This window comes from Theropithecus gelada, chromosome 12, assembly GCF_003255815.1.
Source record: "Theropithecus gelada isolate Dixy chromosome 12, Tgel_1.0, whole genome shotgun sequence".
NCBI lineage: Eukaryota > Metazoa > Chordata > Mammalia > Primates > Cercopithecidae > Theropithecus > Theropithecus gelada.
Genome location: NC_037680.1, coordinates 31,435,582 through 31,462,814, shown reverse-complemented (window position 1 = coordinate 31,462,814; position 27,233 = coordinate 31,435,582). Strand labels below are relative to the sequence as shown.

Here is a 27,233-nt window from a genome sequence, read left to right as displayed (position 1 = left end):
TTTGTATTTTTAGTAGAGACGGGGTTTCACCATGTTGGCCAGGGGTGGTCTCAAACTTCTGACCTCAGGTGATCCACCCACCTCGGCCTCCCAAAGTGCTGGGATTACAGGTGTGAGCCACCGCACCCGACCTTATTAGCAGAATTGACTTACAGGATCACAAGGTGAAGTCCAACAATAGGCCATCTGCAAGCTGAGGAGCAAGGAAGCCAGTCCCAGTCCCAAAACCTCTGAAGTAGGGAAGCTGATAGTGCAGCCCTCCATCTGTGGCCAAAGGCCTGATATCTCCTGACAAACCACTGGTGTAAGCCTAAGAGTCCAAAAGCTGAAGAACTTGGAGTCTGATGTTCGAGGGCAGGAAGCACTGGGCACAAGAGAAAGATGAAGGCCGGCAGACTTAGCAGACTCAGTGAGGCAGCTCTTCCATCTTCTTCTGCCTGCTGTATTCTAGCCACACTGGCAGCTGATTAGATGATGCCCACCCAGACTGAGGGTGGATCTGCCTCTCCCAGTTCACTGACTCAAATGTCAATCTCCTTTGGCAGCACCCTCACAGACTCACCTAGGAACAACACTTTGCATCCTTCAATCCAATCAAGTTGACACTCAATATTAACCATCACAGTTATGGTCTATAAAGTCACCATGGACACTGAATTATTGACCAGTGAATCATTAGTTCTAGCGGAAATATAGGGTTAGGCTCCCCAGAGCCTCTGGTTGCAATGTTTTTGTCAACTGATCAATACATAAAACTGTGTTATGTGTTTCTTATTTAATACATTTTGTTATATATATTAAACTTATTTAATAGTTATATATTAAAGGTATTTAATATTTATTGTTTTCTATATTAAACTTATTTAATATATATTGTTGATTCATTAACATTGAACTCACAGCCAACAGCTCTTTAAACTCAAGCATGAAAGTAGCTTACCAACATACATATCTTCTCCGTAAGGCACCATCTCAGCCTTCCTGCACTTAGTTAACACTGGACAGCACTTCAACATTATGCTCCAAGTCTATTTTAAACAGCAAAATCACCAAAAAAAAAAAAAAAAAAAAAAAAGCACAAAAGTGCAAAAAGCGTGGCACTAAATACAAAGCAAAAAGGACACACAGGTACAGTATGCATGCTGAAACAAAAAAGCAGAGTCATCTCGTTCAACCTCAGCTGAGAATCTGCACATTTGGTGACAAATTTTTCACCACTTTGTGGTCTGTGAGTGACCATAAAAGCACTGTATTAATGTTAGGGTTACAGATAGATTTTTATCAAATAGGCAAATTTGTAAATCCAGAATTCACAAATAATGAGGATCAATTGTAATTTATGGCACATTTATTCAATGAACATAATTTAAAAATTAAATGACCTCTAGCCAGGCTGGGCGCAGTGGCTCATGCCTGTAATCCCAGAACTTTGGGAGGCTGAGGTGGGTGGATCACTTGAGGTCAAGAGTTCAAGACCAGCCTCACCAACATGGTAAAACCCCATCTATACAAAAATACAAAAAAATTAGCCAGACGTGGTGGCGCACGCCTGCAATCCCAGCTATTCGGAAAGCTGAGACAAGAGAATTGCTTGAACCCAGGAGGCAGAGGTTGCCATGTGCCATTGCACTCCAGCCTGGGTGACAAAGCGAGACTTCATCTCAAAAAAATAAAATAAAATAAATGACCTAAAGCCACATGCATCAACATAAATACTTCTCAAATCAAATGTATAAAGATTCAAAAGTACGTATGGATTATAGTACCATTTCTATAAATTCAGAAGCAAACCATAAGTTATTTTTAACAAGAGCGCATAGGAATGAGATGTGCCAATTCGGGGTAATTTTCCTCTGAAGAGGGAGAAAGGAAGTCAGGAGAGAGCGAGCTTGGACTGTGTCTATAACATTTTATTTCTTTGGGTATGTATTTTAACCTAGTGTTCTACGACGCTGGAACTATTTTGTTAAGAATATGTCCATTAGAACTACCACTCAGCAGTGAAATACACATGCTACAGAGCAACACATTGTAGAAAAGCAAACTGCTCCCTGAAATTACAGCACATCATAGAGCAGTGTTGGCAATCATTTAACAGCATGATGGACTATGACTATGACAAGAGTCTGTTTGCACAGAAGGAAAGAAGGCCTGTACAAAAGAGAGACGAAAAGGAAAGTGACAAAGGGTCAAATTTTCATTTCTAGATGCACCCTGCATATCTGTTGTTCCTTTCGAGTTCATGGGAGTTTCTTCCCAGAAAGACTACATGCAGCACAGAGAACCACCCAAAAGCAAGCTTAGTCACTGGGACATGAGAAAAACCTAAAGCCCTAAAAAAATTACTCCTAAAGCAGGGGACAAGGTTTGGGAAGGAAAACTCCTGAATGGAAACTAAGACAAGACGAATAGTTTCTATTGCCAAAGACTGGGGGATGACCCATCAAGGTCTCATTTTCATTGGAATAAAGCAGTGGTTTTCTTGGGGCAATGAAAAAGATACCATCTAACTCCCAATTTTGTTTCTGCTCAAGAAAAAATAAATGTTTGTGATGCTGTTAGGTTTCATTTATAATTCTCCTCTTTGTTCACTTTTGGCAGTTACCATCATGAGCATTAGAGGAAAGTCTAGCACCCCGCCAAAAATACCAGCATTGTGATTGATGTGTGATTCAAAAAAGCTGTCAAAAGGAATACTCCAAAAGAAATGAGTCACGTGGCTGGGCCAGGCATGCTATTATTTTTGTACCATATTATAATCCTTTTCATCTGGACCTTCTTAGAGTTGGCTTATTACTTCCTTTCATGCTATTCTAAGCTGACTAAAGGCTACAATAAATGGCATAAGAAGCCTGACAGAATGGGTTCATACCTTCATTACTAAAATACAAAAATTAAGGCTATTTGATATGGAAATAGGGCACCAAGAAAAACATGCACACAGCTTCAGCCCACGCAATTTAAGAACTCTTAAGGGTCTGAGAACACAGAGAATTTTATCTCAGACTAGTCAGACAGTGCTATCAAATATTCTTTTATCTAACTTTAAAAAGTAGATTGCCACTCTAAAAATTTAGGGCAAAAGTGACATTTATCAGCTGAGAGAAAAATGAGCAATTTTCCTCATCAGATAGTAAGAAAGACATGTGCATCTTTAGAAAATTCTAGGCTCTCATTTCTGGATGGTGGTGATGTTTTTATTTGACTTGGGACTGGCCTTTGTTTCATAAGCTTAGCTCTGTCTGATTCAGCAAGATCACGCAGGATGCAACCCAAACAGATTAATATAGAACCTTCTGGAAAAAATAAAGCAGGGATTTACTGGGGAATGTAATGTGTAATGTCTTCTTTCTCTGCTTCCTAGATCAAGTCAGATGGCACTGTATTCTTGATTTAAAACAATGCAGCTTTTATTGAACAATGCTCTTAATCAAACAGAAAAACATCTATATACAAGTTACACAATTTCTTTTTTTTTTTTTTTTTTTTGCCACTACTGGAATTCAGAATAAAGTCCAATGACTCCATCCATCCCAGGATGGAGCTGGAGCCAAACAAAACTTCAACAGCAGTTTCTTCAAGGCTCAGATGGTCACAACTTCAATGTATTTTCTCATTGTGAACAAGCTGCTCAGTGGTCACAGCATCACATGTAGCACAGCAGCTGTCTGTTCCAATTATGAAAACACTAGCACTTCCATTAGGCTCGGAAATGGAATAGCCTAATGTCCTGAAACACCTAGGTCTCTTTTTCTAGAAAGAACAAAATATACAAGAGTCAACATAAAATATCCAAGTGGGGCTGCACACATGGACCAGAACTTTGAAAACATTGATGTATTACAGGTCAGTAGGTACAATCTTATGGCAAGAGTAGCAAATACAAGCCACCATCAGTTCAGTTCTGAGCGTTCTGGGGCCCTGCTTCACTTGTTCTTCACATCTGAAGTTGATGATGATTTAACTAAAGTTACCTGTGAAATATACTAGAATCCAGTTAAAGTCCATAGCTTGGACTGTAAAGCCAGTGCTTTAATAAAGCCAAATTTTAAAAGAGTACAAAATAATCAGAACTACCACTTCTTGTGAAGTGCTTACCTGAGTGCCACAACTTGACTGTACTAAGCAATATCATTTAATATCCACAACAAGTCAAAAAGGTAGCTCTTGAGCTCATGACGGATGTGGCTACCAAGGCTGAGAAAGGTCAACCAACTAGTAAGCAGAAAATCCTGATTCAAACTCAGATTTATTCCAAAGTCCAAGATCATAAACAAGCTTTGTTGAATGGACTTCGCAGAAAAGATTGCGGGCTTTCTAACAAAGTGAGTATAGGGACATATACTTAGTTTCTGATGCTTGCAACCTAGAGAAGTAAGGCTTATAGTCGACTGCCTTTGGGGTAGATTCTCCTACCAGATTCTTTTTACCAGATTCTTCCAAGTTGTTTGCACAGATATACCTAGACACACACTCAAATCTCTAAGCATTCAGGCACAGAGCAGAATTCATGCAATTATGTATTACAATCTTCAGCCAAAGTAAGTTGTCTAGATTTATCAGCTTAATCTAAAATATTAGAAACTTTAACCTTAATATGTCCTTCTATAGCATATTATAAACATAACACACATACATATGATAAATGCTTTAAATATCCTATAATCTTCATTCTCTAGCCTCCAGTACCTCATCTGCTAGGCAGTTAACTACTCAAAGGCAAAAGGGAAAATAAAATTCACCTTTGTGTCCCAGCATCTCAAGAAGCCTTGCTTGGTACACTCAAGCAAAACATTGGTTAAACAGAAATAAGATCATATGGCATTTGTTTTTTTTAAAAATAAGCACTCTCCAACACAAGGGCCTACTAACACAATATCATAATGGTTGTTCTTCTCACATGGAAGCCCAAGTCTATGGGTTATCACTGAGGGCTGAGCAAAAGGCTTACCACACAGCCTTCAAGCTGTAACAACACAGCCATTTTACTAGGGACATTTAAAAAAACAAAGGTTCAGAGACAGTTGTCTGAAAGAGAGCCTTCAGAAAGCCTTCAGAGGACAACTGTTACTAGAAAAAAAAAAAAAAAACGATTTGATCACAAGCTTACTTGGCCTTTACTATTTCAATAGTGAACAGTGGCTTTATTCATCCAGTTCTCATTTTATCTTTAATTTTTCTGAAGGGTATGTAGTTACTGTTGGTTCTGGGTATGTAACAAAATGAACACAGACTGAAAAGATGATGAGTTTGCCATCACAGAGCTTTCAATTTGCTTTGAAACATTTATATTTATTATACATATAGCTTATATTTACATAATATTTTTGCACTGGAAGTCAAAACAGAATGTCAGGAGCACAGCTTTTGAGTTGAGAAATTTGATTTTCAGCTTTATTACCTACTAGAAATATGTATTCTCAAGTAGGATTTTTAACTTCCCTAATCCTGAGTTTCTCATGTATGAGACAGGGACATACCTACCTTTCGGGTTTCCTGAGCTACCACTCGTGTTTACTGAAATGATTAAAGAAATACACAAGTGACCTATATTGTATTATTACTAACATGCATGAAATCCACATTTAAACCCACGTTAGGGCTGCCTGAAAATCCTCACAATAAACAAAGCCACTAACATGTATTTAAAGACTTATTCTGATCTTGAATTGTGTAAACCTACTGGCAAGCAGGAAGATATCAAAATTCCTACCCATCCTCCAGTCACTGCTAGAGGTCTGAGAGTTCTAAGTCAGAATTGCCCACTTTTCTTTTGTGGCTTCTCCTTTAATCATGCTTAAAGGTTCTCAAACTTTAACACTCATAAGAATTGCTTTCTAGGAGTTCATCATCACTGGTCATTAGAGAAATGCAAATCAAAACCACAATGAGACACTACCTCATGCCAGTTAGAATGGCGATTATTAAGGTCAGGAAACAGCAGATGCTGGTGAGGCTGTGAAGAAATAAGAACACTTTTACACTGTCGATGGGAATGTAAATTAGTTCAATCATTGTGGAAGACAGTGTGGCGATTCCTCAAGGATCTAGAACCAGAAATACCATTTGACCCAGCAATCCCATTACTGGGTATATACCCAAAAGATTATAAATCATTCTATTATAAAGACACATGCACACGTATGTTTACTTGGCTATTTACAATAGCAAAGACTTGGAACCTACTCAAATGCCCATCAGAGATAGGCTGGATAAAGAAAATGTGGCACATATACACCATGGAATACTATGCAGCCATAAAAAGGATGAGTTCATGTCCTTTGCAGGGACATGGATGCAGCTGGAAACCATCATCCTCAGCAAACACAGGAACAGAAAACCAAACACCACATGTTCTCACTCATAAGTCGGGGTTGAACAATGAGAACACATGGACACAGGGAGGGGAACATTACATACCAGAACCTGTTGCAGGTTGAGGGGGAAGGGGAGGGAGAGCATTAGGACAAATACCTAATGCATGCAGGGCTTAAAATCTAGAAGACAGGTTGATGGGTGCAGCAAACCATGGCATGTATACCTATGTAACAAACCTGCACGTTCTGCACATGTATCCTAGAACTTACAGTAAAATTTAAAAGAAATAATAACTGCTTTCTAGGGTTGTTTCACTACAGAATTGAACATGTTGTACTTTCATGGGCAACTTCAGGTTTGTTCGGGATAATTTTAACCATACACAACTCTCACCTTATTTTTAACTTTAGAATTGTTAAATTTAGAACTCAATTATTTTTGAGACAGAGTCTCACTCTGTTACCCAGGCTGGGGTGCAATGGCGCAATCTCGGCTCACTGCAGCCTCTACCTCCCAGGTTCAAATGATTCTCCTGCCTCAGCCTCCCAAGTAGCTGGGACTACAAGTACGCGCCACCATACCCAGCTGATTTTTGTATTTATAATAGAGACAGGGCTTCACCGTGTTGGCCAGGCTAGTCTCAAAGTCCTGACCTCAAGTGATCGGCCCACCTCGGCCTCTCAAAGTGATGGGATTACAGGTGTGAGCCACCGTGCCCAGGCTTCTTTGTGCCCCTTAAAATACAATAATTTTGTAAAGGAAATATAAAAAAAGAAAAAGAGGGAAAGAATCTGAGCTATAAGCTAGTAGCAAGTTAACAGCAATAAAGTCTGCCCCAGGTCAACCTATAGCTTCAAGCAGACAAAGAAAGTAATTCTAAGTATTGGCCTTCAGAGGGCTTGCATTTAGGGCACAGCTCACACTGATCAAACAGTCCATTCTCAAACAGTGTGTCCCATGGGTCTAGAACAATGGCAATTCTAAAATACTCATTTCTTAGAAAATCACCTGAATTTAACAAGAAGCAGAACTCTGGCTACCCAAAGCCACCTACAAGAAATGGCTCTGTTATCAACAACAGAGTGAGGGGACAGACTCCTGAGCCTCTACCTTGAGTCTGTCCCATGGGCACTGTTGGGACTGAGTACATCCCATGTCTGGGCTAAGTACATCCCATATGCTGTGGAATGATCCTTCATTTGCTCCAGGGTCTCTGGAAACTGCTCCTGGACCAGCAAAGGGAGAAACAAATCGCACTCTGGCTACTCCTCCCTCCTGAGGGCTCCTACCTGATCACAATGGCTGCCTGCTCCTCCTCACTCAGACCTTATCGGGATGACACCACTTCACATATCCCATTTTATTCTCCTCATGGCACTCTCCACCATCTAAATGCTCCATTTCTGTACCTGTGCATCCCCTTCATGTCTGGCTTCCCCCTCTGCACCCTCCTATTAAAATGTAAATTCCTTGGGAGCAGACGTTTAATCGGTACCACTCAGTACAGCATCCTCCAGTGCCTACAACACTGCCTGGCACACAGTAAGTGCTCAATAAATATTTTTTGGACTGTCTAAATAAAGTATATAAGCACCAAAGGAGCAAAAACCCACAAGGTAGAATGAAAAGTGCAGCCCAGCAGCGGTTGGGACTGAGCTAGAATCTCACCTACTTCCTATTCCAAGGAAATATTTTCTGAACACTCAAAACTCAGAAAAGGCATCTTCCCTCCAAACCCTTAGCATATCTATATCTATACTGACTATGAAGCTCTTCGGGTTGCTTATTGTTGCTTGTTTCCCCAGCTACATCCTGAGTCCCTTGAGATTAAGGTCAGCTTCTGCAGCATATAACGCAAGTTGGACTCATTCAGGCGGTTATTGTATGAATTAATGAGTTTAGTACAGAGGGTATGTGAAGAACGAACAAGAAGCATACATTTAATGACACCTTATAGCTAACTCAGAAAACATAATAGTGTAGTGCAGTAGAAAGAAGCAGGCTCTCTGAGGCAGGCCTGGATTCAAACCCTGCCCCTATGATAGCGTAGTGGCCACCTTAACACCCTCAGCCCATTGTCTCATTAGTAAAAGACAATAGCTCCCTGGAAAAGCCGTCATGAGCATCAAGGACAATGCATATAAAGCACCTAACAAAACTCGAGAGAATTCATAAACATCATTAGTTTACAGTGGACTGCACCCTGGAGTTTTAGTATGAAGACCTAGGACTGGACCACAAACTTCACCACCTTCTTACATAACTTCAAGCCATCCAGTCTCATGCGCTATTTGTCTCATTTATTTAAAACCCTTAGAAGCACAGAAGAAATTGGAGAGCACTCTGCAAAGAGCAAAGCACTAACATGCCAAAATAAAGAACGCTGCCCATTTAAACTTCCTCACTCCAACAAAAACAATATAAACTGCCCTCCTCCTCTTCTGCTAATTCACAAGGAATCAGGGAAGCATGATGCCAACTTGTTGTCTCTGAATGTTTCGTATTCTCCGACACCTACCACAGTCAAGTGATAAGGGGAATACCAAGATGAATAAGAATCTATGACCAAGTGTCATTTCAACACAAAGACAAGTTATGTGCAATTAATAGCCTGGTGTGGTCAGTTACATAGGTTTCCAGAGCAGCCACTCCAATTCCCAGTCCTCTTTCAGTGGGCACTGTTCTCAAGTCAGCAATCATTTGCTGGGACCCTTCCCAAGGCTAAGATAAGTAAAAGCTGTCAGACCCTGTAAGACATGATCTTTGCCTTTCAGGAGCCCACAGCGTGAACTGGCAGGTGAAACTAAGACGCTAACAATGTAATAAGTAACTACAAAGCTACACATGAAAGCATCTCCCTATTTTACAATCAGAACTTACTCAAAGTGATATTTAATCAAGTGCCTCATGAGTAAGGGATAATTCATACCACAAAGCAATCAAAGTAAGGACAGTTGTTTTTCTCATCACCCCCAAGCTAACGTGGGCCTGTAAGGACCCTTGGAAAAAGTGAGATTGTAGAAAACTTTGAAGGCTGGTATAGTTTCAGTAAGCAGAGAAGCAAAGGGAGCCCATGCTATGCAGGGGAATCACCGGGAAAAAAATACAAAGGAGAGAAAGCATAGGTCTAATCTGGGGACAGGAATTTAAAAAAGAAAGAAAGAAAGGAAAAAAACAAAACAAGAAAACTCCAAGTTAGGCACTTGTAAAGAAACAGAAGAGGAGAGAGATGGGTCAGGTCACATTGCAGCTGGCTTCAGGAAGAAGGCTGTGAGGGATACAGGAGTTACAGAGGGGGGAAAGGAAGGGAGACCAACAAACATGGCCATGAACCCCTCAAATTTTATCTATTAATAACGTCTGGAATAACACAATACGGTTGTGATGGGAAACTGAACCAGAACATGAAATTCACAATCTTATACCTTTCAATATTTCAAAAGTCATCAAGAAAGATAACAAAAGCTAAAGGCCAGAACTTAAGCTTGAGAAGGAGTACATAAATTTTGTACCTACATGTCCGTAATTCCAAGTATTAATGCCCAAAATTTCAAATGCTCATTTTCATTGTGGCCATCCCTCCCCATTCATGCTTTACTTTGGGAACACAAATCAAAATATCCTCTTCCCAGTATTATGAAAAGCAGGAATACTACACACACAAACAAAAATACCATTAAGGTGATCAATGATATAATTAAAAGCAACAGGAAAATGCTGCTGTGTCAGTATTTCCTAATATTCAGGCCTCCTTGGACTAGGAACACTCTCAAAGGAAGTGGTGGAAACCTCATGGTTAGAGTCACTTGGAGTCAGACCACAAGGTACAATCCTGTGGCCGACTCTCTTCCACATGAAGTGTGACCGCTGAGAAAGTAAGTTCAGGTGAGCAGTAACTGTGGCTGGGAGACCAGAAGCCAAGTCTCACCACCACTGAAGAACAAGAGGGAGGGATTCTGATTCCTCATCTGGGAGTTGGTTGCAACTGTGTTTGTTTTGTGAAAAGATTTTTTTTTTTTTTTTTTTTTGAGGTGGACTATCGTCCTGTCGCCCAGGCTGGAGTGCTATAGTGCGATCTCGGCTCACTGCAACCTCCGCCTCCCAGGTTCAAGCTATTCTCCTACCTCAGCCTCCCAAGTAGCTGGGACTACAGGTACGTGCCACTGTGCCCGGCTAATTTTGTGTATCTTTAGTAGATACGGGGTTTCACCATGTTGGCCAGGCTGGTCTCGAACTCCTGACCTTGTGATCTGCCCACCTCAGCCTCCCAAAGTGCTGGGATTACAGGCGTGAGCCATGGCGCCTGGTCTAGGCCACCGTGCCTGGCCATGAAAAGATTTTTTTAAAGGAGGATCAGGCAATGTCATTCTAAAAAATGACGAAGAAAGAACTTTTAAATTTCTCCATTATCATTAGAAACATCAGAGGAAATCAATCGTAGAACGTTTTTTGTAGTTAGAGATAGGGTATCTTACTTTGTCACCCAGCCTGGAGTACAGTGGCATGATCCCAGCTCACTTCAGCCTCAAACTGCTGGGCTCAAGCAATTCTCCCACCTCAGCCTCCCAAGCAGCTAGGACTACAGGGAGTGTGCCACTAAGTCAGCTATTTTTTTTTTTTTTTTTAAATTTTCATAGACACAGGATCTTGCTGTTGCCCAGGCTGATCTCGAACTCCAGGCCTCAAGCGATCCTCCCACCTCAGCCTCCCAAAGCACTGGGATTACAGATGTGAGCCACCATACCCTGCCAGAACTTCTGATAATTACTGGTGAAATAACAAAAGTATAGGTCGGGTGTGGTGGCTCACGCCTGTAGTCCCAGCACTTTGGGAGGCTGAGGTGGGAGGATCACCTGAGGTTGGGAGTTCTAGAGCAGCCTGGGCAACATGGTGACACCCCGTCTGTACTACAAATACAAAAATTAGCCAGACATGGAGGCACGCACCTGTAATCCCAGCTACTCTGGAGGCTGAGGCAGGAGAATTGCTTGAACCCAGGAGGTGGAGGTTGCAGTGAGCCAAGATTGTGTCACTGCACTCCAGTGTGGGCAACAGAGCAAGACTCCATCTAAAAAGAAAAAAAAAAAAAAAGAAGAAAAAAGTATAGGTGTTTAATGTTAAAGAATTGTTTAATGAGAAATGAGACCTGGTAAATTCACAAATGATCTGGAGATTTCTTTTTTTTTTTTTTTTTTTTTTTTTTTGAGACAGAGTCTGGCTCTGTCACCCAGGCTGAAGTGCAGTGGCCGGATCTCAGCTCACTGCAAGCTCCGCCTCCCGGGTTTACGCCATTCTCCTGCCTCAGCCTCCCGAGTAGCTAGGACTACAGGCGCCCCCCACCTCACCCGGCTAGTTTTTTGTATTTTTTTAATAGAGACGGGGTTTCACTGTGTTAGCCAGGATGGTCTCGATCTCCTGACCTCGTGATCCGCCCGTCTCGGCCTCCCAAAGTGCTGGGATTACAGGCTTGAGCCACCGCGCCCAGCCCAATCTGGAGATTTCTAAGCCAAATAATGCTTTCCAAAAAGCGGACCCTGAGAACCAAACCAAACATTCTGCTATAAAAGGCCATTGGAGGGTCTAAACACTGGCAAGGGGAAGGGCTGCACAAGCCCAGGAGGCCACACAGTTCTAAATGGCCTCTCCAGGTTCACATCTGGATGGCCGAATTATTTGGCAGTAGAGTGACTTTATGGTAAGGCCCAAGGAATCCAAGTTTATGGCATCCTGGTCCCAAGACATTTGGCTTCCTAGGTTCACCAGTCAGAAGTCCTTGGGAATAAAGAACCCTGATTAGTCAAGATACTCCATTGTCACCAAAGAGAAAATTTCTTCAGAAGAACAACAAAGCTGACCATATCAGGGAATGAAAGGGCCAGAACTGAACCTAACAAAGCTATTCACCCAATTCACTGCCTTTGCATTTTAGGTCTCTAGCTTTCACAACTAAGACAGTCAGCAGTACTGAACTCACTGGCCAAAACTGAGTGTTGCCATGGTGCAAATCTGATCATGACATATCCAACTTCTCCTGCTATTAGTTATCATACTGCTTCCTTCTATGTCAATAAAAAAAAAAACTTATTCCTTTTTTATTCAATTTATTCAATGAGGGCAGATGAGACTATTTTTAATCTTTCTGCCACTGTAAAATTGTCATCTTCTTTACCTTCCCCACCAAAATAGAACTATTATCCTTTACTATTCCCATCTAAATCCATACCTTCTCTTGCCCTGTTCCCTACTACTAGAAAGTTTTATCTAATCATAAATCAACCACCTACAGTTCCTTATAAGATTGATTTATATTTCTAAATGAAAACAAAACAATAATTGCTACTATCCTCTCAGTTCCAGAAAACCACATATCCTGTCCTCAAACCCCAAACCACAAATGCTAAAAATTATGAATAAGAGGAATGTCTATTTGCTTAGGTTATAATGAATAAAGAAATAACTAGAGTCTTGCATTGAGAACAATCAGCTCATTCTTGACCTAGCATCCTATTTATCTTTCTATTCTCAAGGCTAATTGCTTATATAAGCATGCCAATTTGCCTTGATTATAGGATTCTTAATAAATGAATGTTGTTTACATTTCACAAGTGTATTTGAATTTCACTACAGGAAGCCAAGCTCATCAAGTCTTTGTAAGTGGTAAAACCAGAGATCAAAGCAAAAGGCCTGCATTGAACCAACAAACAATTAGGCTGCAGAATAGAGGCCTAAGCAAAAATGCAATTGATTTATTGATTGTTCTACTCCAGAAGTATACCTCTAGGTCACTGCTCAATCTTATACATTATGTATAGAATTTTCTCACAAATGTTCATTATGATAATTTGGTGGACATTTCTTAAACAGTTAAATAAAGTCTCTCTACCATTCAACAGGATTTGATCCTTTTCTTCTGTATTTTTTCATCTCACAGCTTTTAGTCGAATCGAATGTCTAGTTTTTTTAACTCTTCTCAACCTTCTCAGTTTTGCCTAATCTCTCCAACTTTTTTTTAACTTCTTAAACAAGCCCTCTTCTGTTACACTCACTATCTTGTTTTCTGCTGGTTTTAACTCATATGCTTGGTCCTTGTGTTAGGAAGAAAAAGGGGAAAAACATCTAGCACAGTGGCTATCAACCTTGGCTGCACATTCAAACCACCTAGGGAGCTTTTTTTAAAAAATGATACCCAGGTCACATTCCAGACAAATTTATCAGAATTTCTGGGAGTGGCACCCAGGCAAATGTGGGTTTGTTTTTTGTTGTTGTTTTGGTTTTGTTTTGTTTTTTTTTTTTAGAGACAGTCTCACACTGTTGCCCAGACTGGAATGCAGTGGCGTGAATCACAGCTCACTGCAACCTCAAATTTCTGGGCTCAAGCAATCCTCCTGCTTCAGCCTCCCAGGTAAGCTGGGACTACAGGCGTGCATCACCACACCTGGCTAATTTTCATTAGTAGTAGAGATAGGTCTTGCTATGTTGCTCCAGGCTGGTCTAGGACTCCTGGCCTCAAGCAATCCTCCTGTCTTGGCCTCCCAAAGTACTGGGATTACAGGCATGAGCCACTGTACCTGGCCCACTTGTACTTTTTGAAGCTCCCCAAGTGATGTCAATGCACAACCACGTTTGAGAACCACTACCTTAACTTACCAATACCCTTATCCTACCTTAAATAAGATGCTCTGCCAAACTTCCACAGAGAGTTAAAAAAAACAAGGAAAGGAAGTCAGGTCCCTGAGCAAACCCTCAATCAAGGCAGGACTTGAGACTAGTGAGATGTGTTATTTAAAAGCACCATCAGTCACACTTTAGTGTCCCAGCACCAGGCACAAGGTCAAAAATGTGAACTATTTAAACTGGCTGTGGTGGCTCATGCCTGTAATCCCAGCACTTTGAGAGGCCAAAGCGGGTGGATCATTTGAGGTCAGGAGTTCAAGACCAGCCTGGCCAACATGGTGAAACCCCACCTCTACTAAAAGTACAAAAACTAGCCGGGCGTGGTGGTGCATGCCTGTAATCCCAGCTACTCAGGAGGCTGAGGCAGGAGGCTCACTTGAACCCAGGAGGCAGAGGTTGCGGTGAGCTGAGATCACGTCACTGTACACCAGCCTGGGTGACAGAAAGAGAATCCGTCTCAAAACAAAAAAAAAAAAAATGAACTATTTGATATTTGACATCATTCCCAAAATGATGAAGAAATAAGTCAGGTGAGATTACAGAAGTCAGTCTAGTGAGATTACTTCTGGAGATAACAGGGTCTAAACACCTCAAGGCTTTCAGCTTCTGTGGCAATGTAGTTATAGGGGCTTACAAATGCCTCAGAACTTCTGCAAAGAAAAAAGTGGACTAAGGTTACATGTGAAACAAGGGTCACCAAAGTCAGTTACAGGCTACACAAGAACACTGAAGATCATGGAATCACAGAAACTATAGGAAGTTTGTCCTAGAAACTATACAAGACTAGAAATCATACAGAGTTTGTGTTAAGTGCCTACCAGTGGACACTGATGGTCATGTTTTTCTGTTTGTTTTTTAAGAGAGTGAAAAGAAAGTACATTTTTATGTGTCAACATTGAACATCATCATACCTGGTAAACAGGGCTAAGTGTTGCCCAATTTCAGAATTCCAAGCCCGTCTGGTCCACATCTGCGGGCCTTGGTTGAAATCCCAGTTCAAGAGGCAGCTCTCCAACCTAACAGCTCTTCCCTTAGACAATGCTTCCAAATTATATCCTATCAGTTGGAAACTGCATAGTCCTTGCCGTTATGTTGAAAGACAGGTTTCTGGAAAGGAGGAGTGGGTCACTGGGAAAGAGCAAGGAAGATCACCCTGCAGTATGAACAGTTGGAATTCTAAAGGGAAGACAAGAAATGAGCTATCTCTGTCCCCAGTGTTCAAGTAGGTGAGAACTAAGAAGGTACATGAAGGCTCTCTAAGGAACCATGACTCCAAAGCCTGGGGACACACTTCGTGTTATCTGCAGGATGGGGTGGCACTCCATAAAGAGTTGCTCTACAAGACGAGATCTGCCAAGCAACCGTATAGCTTGTAACTCACATTCCCTCCTAAGCTCCTCTAGGCTGTTCCTTCTAAGGATTCAATGCTGTGTTCCTAAAAGGATTCCAGTTACAGCGCCCTCTTGCAAAGGAGGGGCAATCATCCATAATCAGTGCTTCTTGTATTATCTGCTTTTTTGACATCTATTACTTGCTTAAACCTGAGGGCTAGAGAGCCCACTTTACCTTGACCCTATTCCCCAAGCTCTAAATATGAAAAGAAGAACACTGTTCATTAAGACCAAACCCTTTAGGCAACAGTTCTCATAAAGTCAAATGAATTTCCAGAACAAACATCAGCACATACTTATCCTTTTCTTCTTTGAGCCCAAGAAGGACCTACCAGGAGATCTTCCCCCACTCTCAGGGGCTATAATTCTATGTCTAGAACCTGCAAGTGGCAGACTCACCTCAAAGAGGGTAACTTTCAAGCCAATAATGTACTTTCTATCGTCTTGGGCTGGAAAGGGCCTTCCAGTCACCAGTGTTTTTCACACAGATTATCTGAATAACTTTAATGGAGAACGCACCATCCATTTTCAACAACTCTATGTGTTAGAATATTTTTCCCTATGCTCATATGACTTTCAGTCACTGACCCTGGGGAATTCTACTCTTTAGACCACACAGAACACCCCTACACACATTTCCACCTGAAAGCTCTTCAAAAGCCAGCGTCAACTAATGAATCACAATGTATTATGTTCTGGAAATTTTATGCTTTCGAGTGTTATGATTTCCATCATCTCACGACTATACTAACAATTGTGCCAAATTCTATTCCTACTCACAAAGGAGGAAAACCAAGGGCCAGAGGAAAGAGTTTAACTTGTCCAAGTTGGTGCAGCAAATATGATTCTAGAAACTAGGTCTCCTGCCTCCCAGGCCAATGCTAAATGAGAGGCCACAAGCAAAAGTACTTCTTATCACTTAGGGATTTAAGGCCACGCATACCATCGCTCCCCAAATTTCATCACTTTACACTGTTGCCAGTCTCTTCCTGGAGCCAAATATTTGCATTTGATCAACTTCTATCCTAGACACCCCAATATATTGTCACAGTTTTTACTGGTATTATTAGGAGGAAAAAATGTATCCTGATAATGATACAGCCCTAACCATATATTCCCACTTAGGAGAATAAAACAGCTCAGGGAGTTACTGCCTAGGGTGAAACTGTAATGGCTCAACGTGACAACACTCCACCGCCCCTCTCCCATACTCTCTTTCCCTCACAACAGGAGAAAGAATGTGAGAAAACAAATCAGCAGCATCCGATGGCCTCACTACACTCCACCCACCCATCTGCTCAACAGACTTCATGGCAAGTGTTCTCCTTGAAGTGGCTGAAAGGGAGCAACGCCTTGCAGCGGGAAATAAACTTAAACGCTAAAACTTGACCTTCCAGCGGGGCACAGTGGTTCATGTCTGTAATCCTAGCACTTTGGTAGGCTGAGGCAGGTGGATCACGAGGTCAGGAGTTCAAGACCAGCGTGGCCAAGATGCTGAAACCCCATCTCTACTAAAAATACAAAAATTAGCCGGGCATGGTAGCACACACCTGTAATCCCAGCTACTCAGGAGGCTGAGGCAGGAGAATTGCTTGAACCCGGGCGGCAGAGGTTGCAGTGAGCCAATATTGCACCACTGCATTCCAGCCTGGGTGACAGAGCAAGACTCCATCTCAAGAAAAAAAAAAAACAAACACAACTTGACCTTCCTTTCCTTTTCACAGGTAATTATATATGGAGTATATGCGTTGCATTGACAAGTTGTCTATTCCTTCTGATTTGGAGAACAAACTTTTCAACCAAGGTATTTCAAATCTGCCTTGAAAAGAAAAACTGAAGAGTACCTTTTTGGGCCAGATCAATTTTTAACTCCATGCTTGAAAATAGAAGAGCACAGTGAAGATGCCAAAAGGCTTGACATCTAAAGAGAAGAAACTTCAAATGCACCTCACTTCAGTGACTTCTGAAGAATTTCTGCCAACTTTATCCAGTCAGAAATTTGCACTAACCAGACAGGAAGTTTTTACTGCTAGTCCCAGGCCCTTTTTTTCTTCCCAGTTCTAAGCCTAAGGAAGCATAATATGAAGGAAAGGCCAGAGGGAGCAGGGAACAGATCCAAATCTCTGCTGAAAGACCAGATCAGTTATTTAATAACTGTACAATTTTAGGCAACTTAGGTAATCTTTTTCTTTTTTGAGACGTGGTCTCACTTTGTCACCCAGGCTGGAATACAATGGTACGAACATGGCTCACTTCAGCCTCGACCCCCAGGACTTAAATGATCCTCCCACCTCAGTCTCTTGTGTAGCTGGGACTACAGGTGCAAGCCACCACACCTGGCTAATCTTTGTTTTCTTTTTTCATAGAGACAGGATCTCACTATGTTGCCCAGGCTGGTCTCAAATTCCTGGGCTCAAGCGATCCTCTCACCTCAGCCTCCCAAAGTGCTGGGATTATAGGTGTGAGCCACCGTGCCCAGCTTAGATAATCATTATTTATGCATCTATAATGTTGCTGATAGCATTAGTTACTATGAGCATTAAATGAGAACGGGTAAAAGGCCTACTCATAGTAGATACTCAGAAAATGTTCCCACTCCTTCTTAAAACAAAATGACCACATTCAATCTCAGGGCAAGAGGGAAAAGAATGAGAAGGAAATGGACTCAAATTAATCAGATACCAAAGCAGTTCCTGATACCAAATATAAGATAATACTGCCCTAAACCATTACTTCCTAATAATTTTAAATCTGTTTGCAGTGCTGCCTGATACCTGATATTGCATAAGATACAGCAGATAAGACAGAGACTTAAAAATTGTCCTCTCCTCTGAAACTCAACAAAAGAATTTTTAGGATAGCTCTTCAACAAAGGCATCCAAGGGTGTGCCTTTTAAGTTGTAAACAGTGACTGCAAGCCAAAAATGAGTGAATATTATGGAGTGTCTAATGTAGAAAGAGGTATTTTCAGACAAAAACCATCAGTTGTTCACCACATCCACCAAGAACCACCTTCTTATCATCATCTTTAAAAATAAAGGACATGGGAGTATTTGTGGATGTGTGTATGTAACCCAGGGATGTCCAATGTTTTGGCTTCCCTGGACCACATCGGAAGAAGAACTGTCTTGGGCCACACATAAAATACATTAACACTAACAACAGCTGATGAGCTTAAAAAAAAAAAATCACGAAATAAATCTCATAATGTTTTAAGAAAGTTTATGAATTTGTGTTGGGCCCATACAGCCCACAGGCAGTGGGTTGACAAGCTTGATGTAACCCCCCAAATTAGACAATGGTTAACAAATACAATGGAGGGCCACATGGCTATTATAGATGTGAAGAACCCCCCAAAAACACAGGCTAATATTACCTATGAAACATATACATCCTTACATCAAAGAACAAAGATTGAAGTACATGGCTGACTTTATAATTTATGAAACACTTCCATATAAATTATACATAGGTTAGAGTATAACAGAAACACTGCACATACACATACACAAAGGTACATGTATCTCACCTTCTAGCTCTACCTGAAAGGTCAGTAGAGGGAAGCAAATGGTTAAATGTATACACTAAGACAGTAATCTTTTCCCTTAAACAGAAGTTTTATAACTATTACTATAATGATACTGAAGATGCCTATCCTTGGGAGGATTAAACTCCTAAGACTGGGATCCAATTTTTGCTAGTCACGAACTCATTTTTTTCATTAAAAAGATTACTTTTCAAAGTTCACCCCTCTACTGTAAATTCATTAGTCTTTTATTCTCTCATTTCCATTCATACCCACCAATTTTTTATATTCACATAATTTAACCCATATAAACTGATGGGGAGGGAGGGGATAGTTACTGAGTAGGTTTGTTCTCTCTTAAGGCTTTCCTAACAAGAAATAAAATAGGCTTCTGTCATTTTAATTTTTATTTACTTCTCCCTGAGGCCTTAAATATTCTAGAGCTGGAGGTTGGGAGGAATTGTTTTCCTAGCTTGAAAAAGTCTGTTAATCATTGATGTAAGCCATACTTACAATGAGGTGCTTGGACACTTTTCTGTACAGTATTACTATCTGGTTTTCCTCCCAAAACACCCGTATGATCTTTATTATACAAGAAAGTTGAACTGGTATCAATAACGCCAACACAATTTCCATTGTCCTCCACATACATACTTAAAAATCTGCCACCTAAAACTTGTCCTTCAAGCTTGATGTCGAGAACTAAATGGTTTGAACTGATTTCTTAAGCAACTCATAAAGAAAAGCAAAGTTGAGATTATCACACATACAACTCCAGAAAAAAACCAACAAATCACCAACACTGCGCACTTCTATTGGCTTATGGAGATGATTTGGAAGGTTTCAGCTCCTCTCTCAGATTGTCAAAGAGCAAGCGGCGCTGACTTGGGAGAAGGAACGCATCAACGGTCCAAATGTATCCCTAGGAAGAGTGTTCCCAAGTTGACATGGTCCCCCAAAAACTTTGTCTCTACTCAAAAAAAGGTCAGACTGGTATTGTTTTTGTTTCTTGTTTGAGAGGCTTAGAATATCGTAAACAATTTTAAAAGGAATTGCACCCAGTAACAGTGACACAAAGTAAAGTAGCCACAACAATACTGCCCCAAGAAGCTTGGGATGTACAATCATAATTGTCTACATACTATATTTGCAACTGCTAGCCTTAACAGGAACACAAATCCACCATGTTAATGATGGGACATCATTTTTCTAAAGATTAATTCACACCATGTGTTATTAATCAGCAGGGTAACTGAAAGCTCAAGCAAAAAAAAAAAAGCTATCTTAGTCAAGCAGAACTTAATTGCATTATTGTTATTATTATGGCTGCTGCACTGGTTTCCCTGTGTCACTGGCTCCTCCACCACAAGTATTCAGACACACACACACACACACACACACACACACACAGAGCACCACAGCATGGATGGAAAAACAAAAAAGCCAGCGTCAGGCGGAAAAAAAGCCAGAGCCAGCAGGTAAGAACCACATGTCTAGTAGGAAGAGGGTTTTGAAGAAAAACGTTTGTCTCTGGTAAAGCAGGTCAGGTATGCACCCAGGCCGCCTTAAGAATTATGCCTAGGCCGTTTCATTTGAGTGTCCCATCTTGCACAACGGTGGGAGCAGCTGTGGGAGATCACAGGAGATGCAAAGCAACCCAAGCAACCTCATCTATCTCCCCGACGGCCACACCAGAGTTTCCAGGTGGCGGGAGAGAGAGCTCAGTTCTCCTAAAGAGCACACAGCTAACCTGCCATCCAGAACATCATTTCCCATACCAAACCATCCCTTTTTCAAGGCCTGAAGGCAGGCAATTTGAACGTCCTGTCGCTGAGCAGACCTCAGAAAACCGATTTTTGATCTAGAACTCGAGTCCTCTGCCAAAGTTGTAAGTTTTCATGAAAACAAAAGAAGAAAAGAAAACCCGCAGGCAGGGACAATCGTTGGCTGCCCGGATCACGAGTTTCCCTTGCTGCCTAGTCTTGTGGAGTTTAGAGGTAACCAAGTAGGAAAAGAGAAGTGTACAAGTGTGAGGAATAGGAATGCGTCCAATCTCTCCTGTGTCCCTCCCAACATCCCTTAGAAGAGGCTGGGACGCTAAAACTGGAAGTCTGGGGACCAACTGCAGTCCAGATCCTGGCTGGGGCAAGCCGCCACACCCTCTGCAGCTCACAGCACAAGCCTCGGCTGGGAGGGGCCCAGACACAGTCCCAGTAGGAAAGGGAGAAAGAGAGGAGTTTTCAGAGTCCTGGATTCGAGGAGCTGGAAAGCTGGGAGAAGCGGAATGCAGCAGGGAGCGGGGGACCTGGCTGGGAGTGCAAGAGGAGAGGAGGGGTCGCCCGTGCAGTCAGGACAGCTCGCAACACGTCCCCGCAAAACTGCACATTTTTGTGGTTTAAGATTTAAGTCTAGAGGGAACGCGCTGAGGTTCTCCCCAGCCTGGGTTTCAGACGCCCCTGCTCCTCTCCAAGGGCCGAGGCGCCGCACTGCTGTGGGTCTCCCCTTTCCCTTTCGGGGAAGCTCCCCTTGGCCAAGCCACGACGTCCGCCCTCCAAGTTCGCCTCCGCTCATCGCCCGGCGCGGCGCCTACGGCCGGCCACACGCGCCCCATCTGCCGGGGACTTCGCAGGTCCAGGGCTGGCCGCCCGAGGGATGGTCCGCAGGGGCTCGGGTTTTTTGTTTTGTTTTGTTTCGTTTAAAAAAAAAAAAAAAAAAAAAAAGCCTAAGCGGCTCGCCGCCTCCTCCTCCCAAGCCCGCGCCACCTTCCCTTCACGCCCACGCCGCACCTCCCGGGCACACGCGCCGTGAGGTGCCTCTCCAGCCAGACAATGGGTTCGGGGCTGGCTGGGCAGCCCGCCTGGAGCCCCCATCCCCATCACGGGACCCCGAGAGGCTGAGCCCGGGGGACTGCCAGGGGGGTGAAGAGGAGTGCTGGGGGGCCACAAAGGGGAAAGTGGGAGCCTACCCCACGGGAATGGAGGCTCGCTCCCGGCACCGGGCGAAGGGGAGGGGCGGGGGTCAGCTGCGCCGCCCGGCCGGGGGCCCCGGGTCCCCGCGCCCGGCCGCCGCCGCGCACTCACCAGCACGATGGCAAATCGCTCCTCCAGTTCACCTGGCTCGGGCATCGGCAGCTTCAAAGGCACGTTGTGCGCCCTGAAATCGGTCTGCTGCGAATCCATGCTCCCCGCGTTGCCCATGTCGGCGGCGCGCCGGGGCCGGGGGCTGCTCCGGGCCCCTAGCGTGCGCGTCGGAAATCAGAACAGCTCCCGGCGGTCGGCTCCCGCCCGCAGGCGCGACCTGCCCGGCTCCCCACCCTCCGCTGTGCCCAGGCGGGTGTGCGGCGCGCACCGCTCCCTAGCAGCGCTCCAAGCCGAGCCGCCCCCCGGCCTCCCTCATGCTCTCCGCCGCCCCAGCGCGGCCCCGGCCTCTTTTCCTCGGGAGGGGTAGTCGGGGCGCTGGGCGCCTATGTGCATGGTGCTCCGCTGGCACACCGCCCCCTGCTAGAGATCGCGGCCCCCGACGCGTGGTTCCTCCTACTCGGCCTTCTGCCGGGCCCGCGGCCGCCTCTGACACTTCCAGCCCTTGCCGGCCACGGCTGCGCCTGATCGGCTAACACCTCCAGCAGACAAATGCAGCTCCGCGCTCCCCTACACAATGCCCCCTCTCGCCCGGCCCCCGCCCCCGGCCCGGCTCCGCCCACTCGCCCCGAGGACTGCCGGGACGCGTAGTTTCTGCCCAAAGTGTCCGCGCGCAGAAACCACGCCCGCTCCAGAGCGCCAGGCCGAGTTGGGGCCATTTGCAGCAAGGGCGATCCGTACGTCTCTGGAGATAGCTTATGTCACTTTTGACCCTCCTCACCCCAACAGTAGAATACCTACATTGTGTATATCATGTTGACACTTGGTAGGCAGGTCTGACCATGACGGAATCCAATCAATGAATGAAGGAATGCATGCCTTCTGATTAAAATTCAGAAAATCGTTGCTGTTTTTAAAAGATCTAGTTCAATAAAGAACTTCAAAAGCATTGGCAAAGTCCTGTTTCATAAACGGGGAGGTGGCGGGGGGGGGGGTCCATGGGTGCTTGTTCATCGTTCTTTCTTCCATATATATGTTCTTTGGTGTGATTGAAATGTTCTATAAACAAATGTATAATTTATGGGTATATATAGTCAGCCCCTGGGAACTGGGTAAGGATTCAATTCAGTTAAAAGAAAAAAAAAAAAAAAACACCTGTCAAACACCTATTATGTATGGGTTATTGTGTTCCTTGGTGGAAGGAAAAAAAAAAAAGAGACTTGCCCTGTACTGGAATACTTGCCAATCTAGCGAAGGAGAAAATTTACACACCCATGTTTCATGTGAGATGGATATAATTATAGAGTGTTCTGGGAGGCTTTGGGATGATCTTTGACTGCAGCTCTCTTATTCCTTCACAGCAGTCTCGAGCAAGGTGTCTTACAGAAAAGATTAGACCTGACTCTGTCCTCTGGGGTATGTTTCAGACTGTAACAACCCATTCTGAAACCTCGGAAATAGAAATAGCCTTATAAGAGACTTTAGTCAACTGCTCATGTGAATGTTAAGGGCATACATCTGGTTGACTTGTGGCTGAACTTCTGCAGTTAGTCCTTTCTTAGTTTAAAGCAGTGTTTCTTAATCCTAGATGTGTATCAGATTCACTTGGGAAGCTTTTTGTTAAAACTACACACACCTTGAGCTCTGCATATTATCAGAATCTCCTTAAGCCGAGAGCCGGAGCCTGGGCCGGTGTATGTTTAACAAGCTCCCCAGGTGATTTTGATATGCAGGTAATGTTGTTATGCTTTTAGTAAATAGCAAGTGTTTCTGGACAAGTTAGTACACCAAGATTCAATCATCAAGGACATTTCATTCATCTTTATAAACTTCAAGATTCTTTAAACATGGCAGACACTCCAAGAACTATTTGCATAATTGACAAGTGACTTTTTCCAAAAGCATATGACACAAATACACACAAATACATCATGTGTGTTCTATTAAACCACTTCGAGTCTTTAAAGAATGGAAAGAGTATAAATAAATTCAACTTAAAATTCTGAATAACTGTAACCTGTATTTCTAAAGTAATGCTGTATCAAAGTTAGTGGCAAATGTGTTACTGATCTGAGAGAAAAGCAGGGAGTTTTATATATACACACACCCCAAACTAATGAAAATGAGTGAGAAAGAAAGCAGTTTGCACCAGGTGAGACATTTCTGACCCACAAATGTATTTATTTCCTTTGTAATCTCTAGACATATACTTTGGATCTGATTGACTCACAAAATCAGCCCACCCAGAGGGTTGCCCATCTGAATAAAAAGGCTAGAATTCTTTTCTGCAGTTGAGAAAGCCTTTTCGATTACATTTATGGCTCCCTGCGGCTATATTTCTGCCAGAAACCAAGACCTTTTTCTCCCTTTAAGTCTTATCACATCTAGTCTCTCTCATAAGCTCACACTTTGAGGGAAGCCAAGGACAAAGTGTGCAAATCTATGAACCAAAAGAACTTTCCTGCCATTTCAATGTTTGGAATCTCTAATATTTGGTTGTTATTTGTGATTATTAAGAGGAGAAATAAATACTCCATAGGACTGTACAATTTCTATAAGAACTTCCATCAAAATCTTAGGAAATTTTTTGGGGGGAGAAGGCATGGAGGGAAAGAAAAGAAAAGACATTTATATTACCTTAATTGTAGCACTCTTCCCCACAAAATTAAAATCAAGCAATCATTTAAAAATGCATATTCCATTTATTATTATTATTATATATGATTTGTTATAACTCATGTGCAAAATATTGGCAAAAAAGAAAATGTCTGGGCCGGGCATAGTGGCTCACACCTGTAAGCTCAGCAGTTTGGGAGGCCTACGTAGGTGGATTGCTTGAGCCCAGGAATTTAAGACCAGCCTGGGCAACATGGAGAAATCTTAGGGTTACTACTCTGTGGCCAAGTTCACTTAGCCTTTCTAAGATACTAAGTGAACTTACCTGCACAGCTGTTCCTTACATTTAGAACCTGAGGAGATACCAGTAAAACTTAGCTCCAATCCCTCAAACAGCTGATCTTGTAGAAGTATCTGTCCTGAATAATGGAAAAGCTTCTTTGAAAGCAATCACACCACTGTAGAGGAATCCCTGATCAAGCCATCCCTGGCATAGCTTCGAAATGCACATAGAAGATAAATGTTCTAACATTTCAGTGTCCATGGAAGCTAAGTACAGTTTTAATAGACATTTTCCTTTTCTTCTTTCTTTTTAAGATAGGACCTTAATCTTGCTCTGCTGCCCAGGCTGGAGTGGAGTGGCACACTTACAGCTCACTGCAGCCTCAACCTCCCAGGCTCAAGTGATCCTTCCACCTCAGCCTCCCTAGCAGCAGCTAGGATGACAGGTGTGTGCCACCATGTCCAGCTAATTTTGCATTTTAAAAACATTTTAAGCCATTAGGTTTTAAAGGTAGTTTTGTTACGTGACATAGATAATAGGTTAAAATATCACTTTATTGTACTTACAATTTGCAAAATATAGTATCTTCTGAGTCAGGGATCAGCACACATTTTCTGTAAAGGGACTGATAGTAAAAACTTCAGGCTTTGAGGGCCATATGGTCTATGTCATATCAACTCAACTCCGTCCTTGCAGTGCAAAAGCAGCTATAGACAGTAGGTAAATAAACTGCAAATGGTTTTACTGTGTTCCGATAAAACTATTTATAAAAGTAGGCAGATGAATGGATTTGGTTTACAGGCATAGTTTTCTGAATTCTGTTTGAAGTTGACAGTCTAGAAGAATGTATATAATTCTCATCTCATAGTATGCATCCAGTTATTAATAATTAGCCTCTTTGTTATCTTCAGAAAATTCTGTATGGGAAGAAATATTGCAGGCTTTGTTATAAAGAATATCAAACTGGCACAGTGGCTTACACCTGTAAACCCAACACTTTGGGAGGCCAAGGCAGGAGGATAGCTGGAGGCCAGGAATTTGAGACCAGCCTGGGCAACAGTGAGATCCCATCTCTCTTTCCCATGATTCTTCCCTTAGGGTAGGCCTTCCGCATGCACAGTGCTCTTCTTACCCTGGGGGATTGAGCACACACAGTGTGTTTAGGAAGTTGTATGCATACCTATCTCGGGCTTTCTTTTTTTTTTTTTTTTTCCAGTGGAGCTGCAAGAAGAGAGATCTCCAGAGATCTTCAGAGGTGGCCATTCCGGTATTCATTGGAGTACAGATCAGTACAGGCATGTGAAGAAAAAACCCAAAGCTGGTTATTTAATAATAAAGAGGTGAAGTCATCAGAAGAACATAAAACTCAATAACAGCATTTCAAAATACATGAACTCCAGCCAGGCATGGTAGCTCACGCCTGTAATCCTAGCACTTTGGGAGGCTGAGGAAGGCGGATCACTTGAGTTCAGGTGTTGGAGACCAGGATAACCAACATGGTGAAATCCTATCTCTACTAAAAATGCAAAAAGTAGCTCGGCATGGTGGTGCATGCCTATAGTCCCAGCTACTTGGGAGGCTGAACGAGAATCACTTGAACCAGGGAGGTGGAGGTTGTAGCAAGCTGAGATGGTGCCACTGAACTCCAGCCTGGGCGACAAAGCGAGACTGTCTCAAAAGGAAAAAAAAAAACCCAACAACTATGTGTATGTGTCTGTGTGTGTTTGTGTGTGTGGGTGTGTGTGTGTGTGTGTGTGTGTGTGTGTTTCTGTTTCTCCGGAGAACTCCAAGGAATACAAAGACTAAATGCTTTCTTCCTAAAATCAGGCATAAGGCAAGAGTATCCAATCTCACCATTTTTATTCAACATTGTCCTAAAGGTTCTGGCCATTTACAGTAAGTTGAGAAAACAAAATAAAATGCATCAGCTTTGGCCCAGGTATGGCGGCTTATGCTTGTGATCCCAGCACTTTGGGAGGCCGAGGCAGGTATATTGCCTGAGCTCAGGAGTTCAAGACCAGCCTAGGAAACATGGTGAAACCCTGTCTCTATTGAAAAAAGGAAAAGGCCAGGTGTAGTGACTCACGCCTGTAATCCCAGCACTTTGGGAGGCTGAGATGGGTGAATTGCCTGAGGTCAGGAGTTGGAGACCAATCTGGCTAACATGGTGAAACACTGTCTCTACTAAAAATACAAAAATTAGCCGGATTGCCTGAGCTCAGGAGTTCAAGACCAGCCTAGGAAACATGGAGAAACCCTGTCTCTATTGAAAACAGAAAAAGACCAGGCATGGTGGCTCACGCCTGTAATCCCAGCACTTTGTGAGGCCAAGGTGGGCAGATTGCCTG

General features: G+C 42.9%; 1 protein-coding gene across 4 annotated transcripts in view; it reads right to left on the bottom strand.

The window, feature by feature from the left end:
* The window catches only part of FMNL2 (formin like 2), a 322,575-nt gene extending 299,974 nt beyond the window's left edge, over nt 1–22,601 (bottom strand). For 3 of the 4 annotated variants that reach the window (XM_025404122.1, XM_025404123.1, XM_025404120.1), the window contains exon 1: nt 21,990–22,601. In XM_025404122.1, coding sequence (XP_025259907.1) covers nt 21,990–22,106 — 117 coding nt within the window. In that variant the 5' untranslated portion in view covers nt 22,107–22,601. The remainder of the gene's footprint in view (nt 1–21,989) is intronic. The other variant, XM_025404121.1, reaches the window with a different exon arrangement.
* Nucleotides 22,602–27,233: the final 4,632 nt, after the last annotated feature.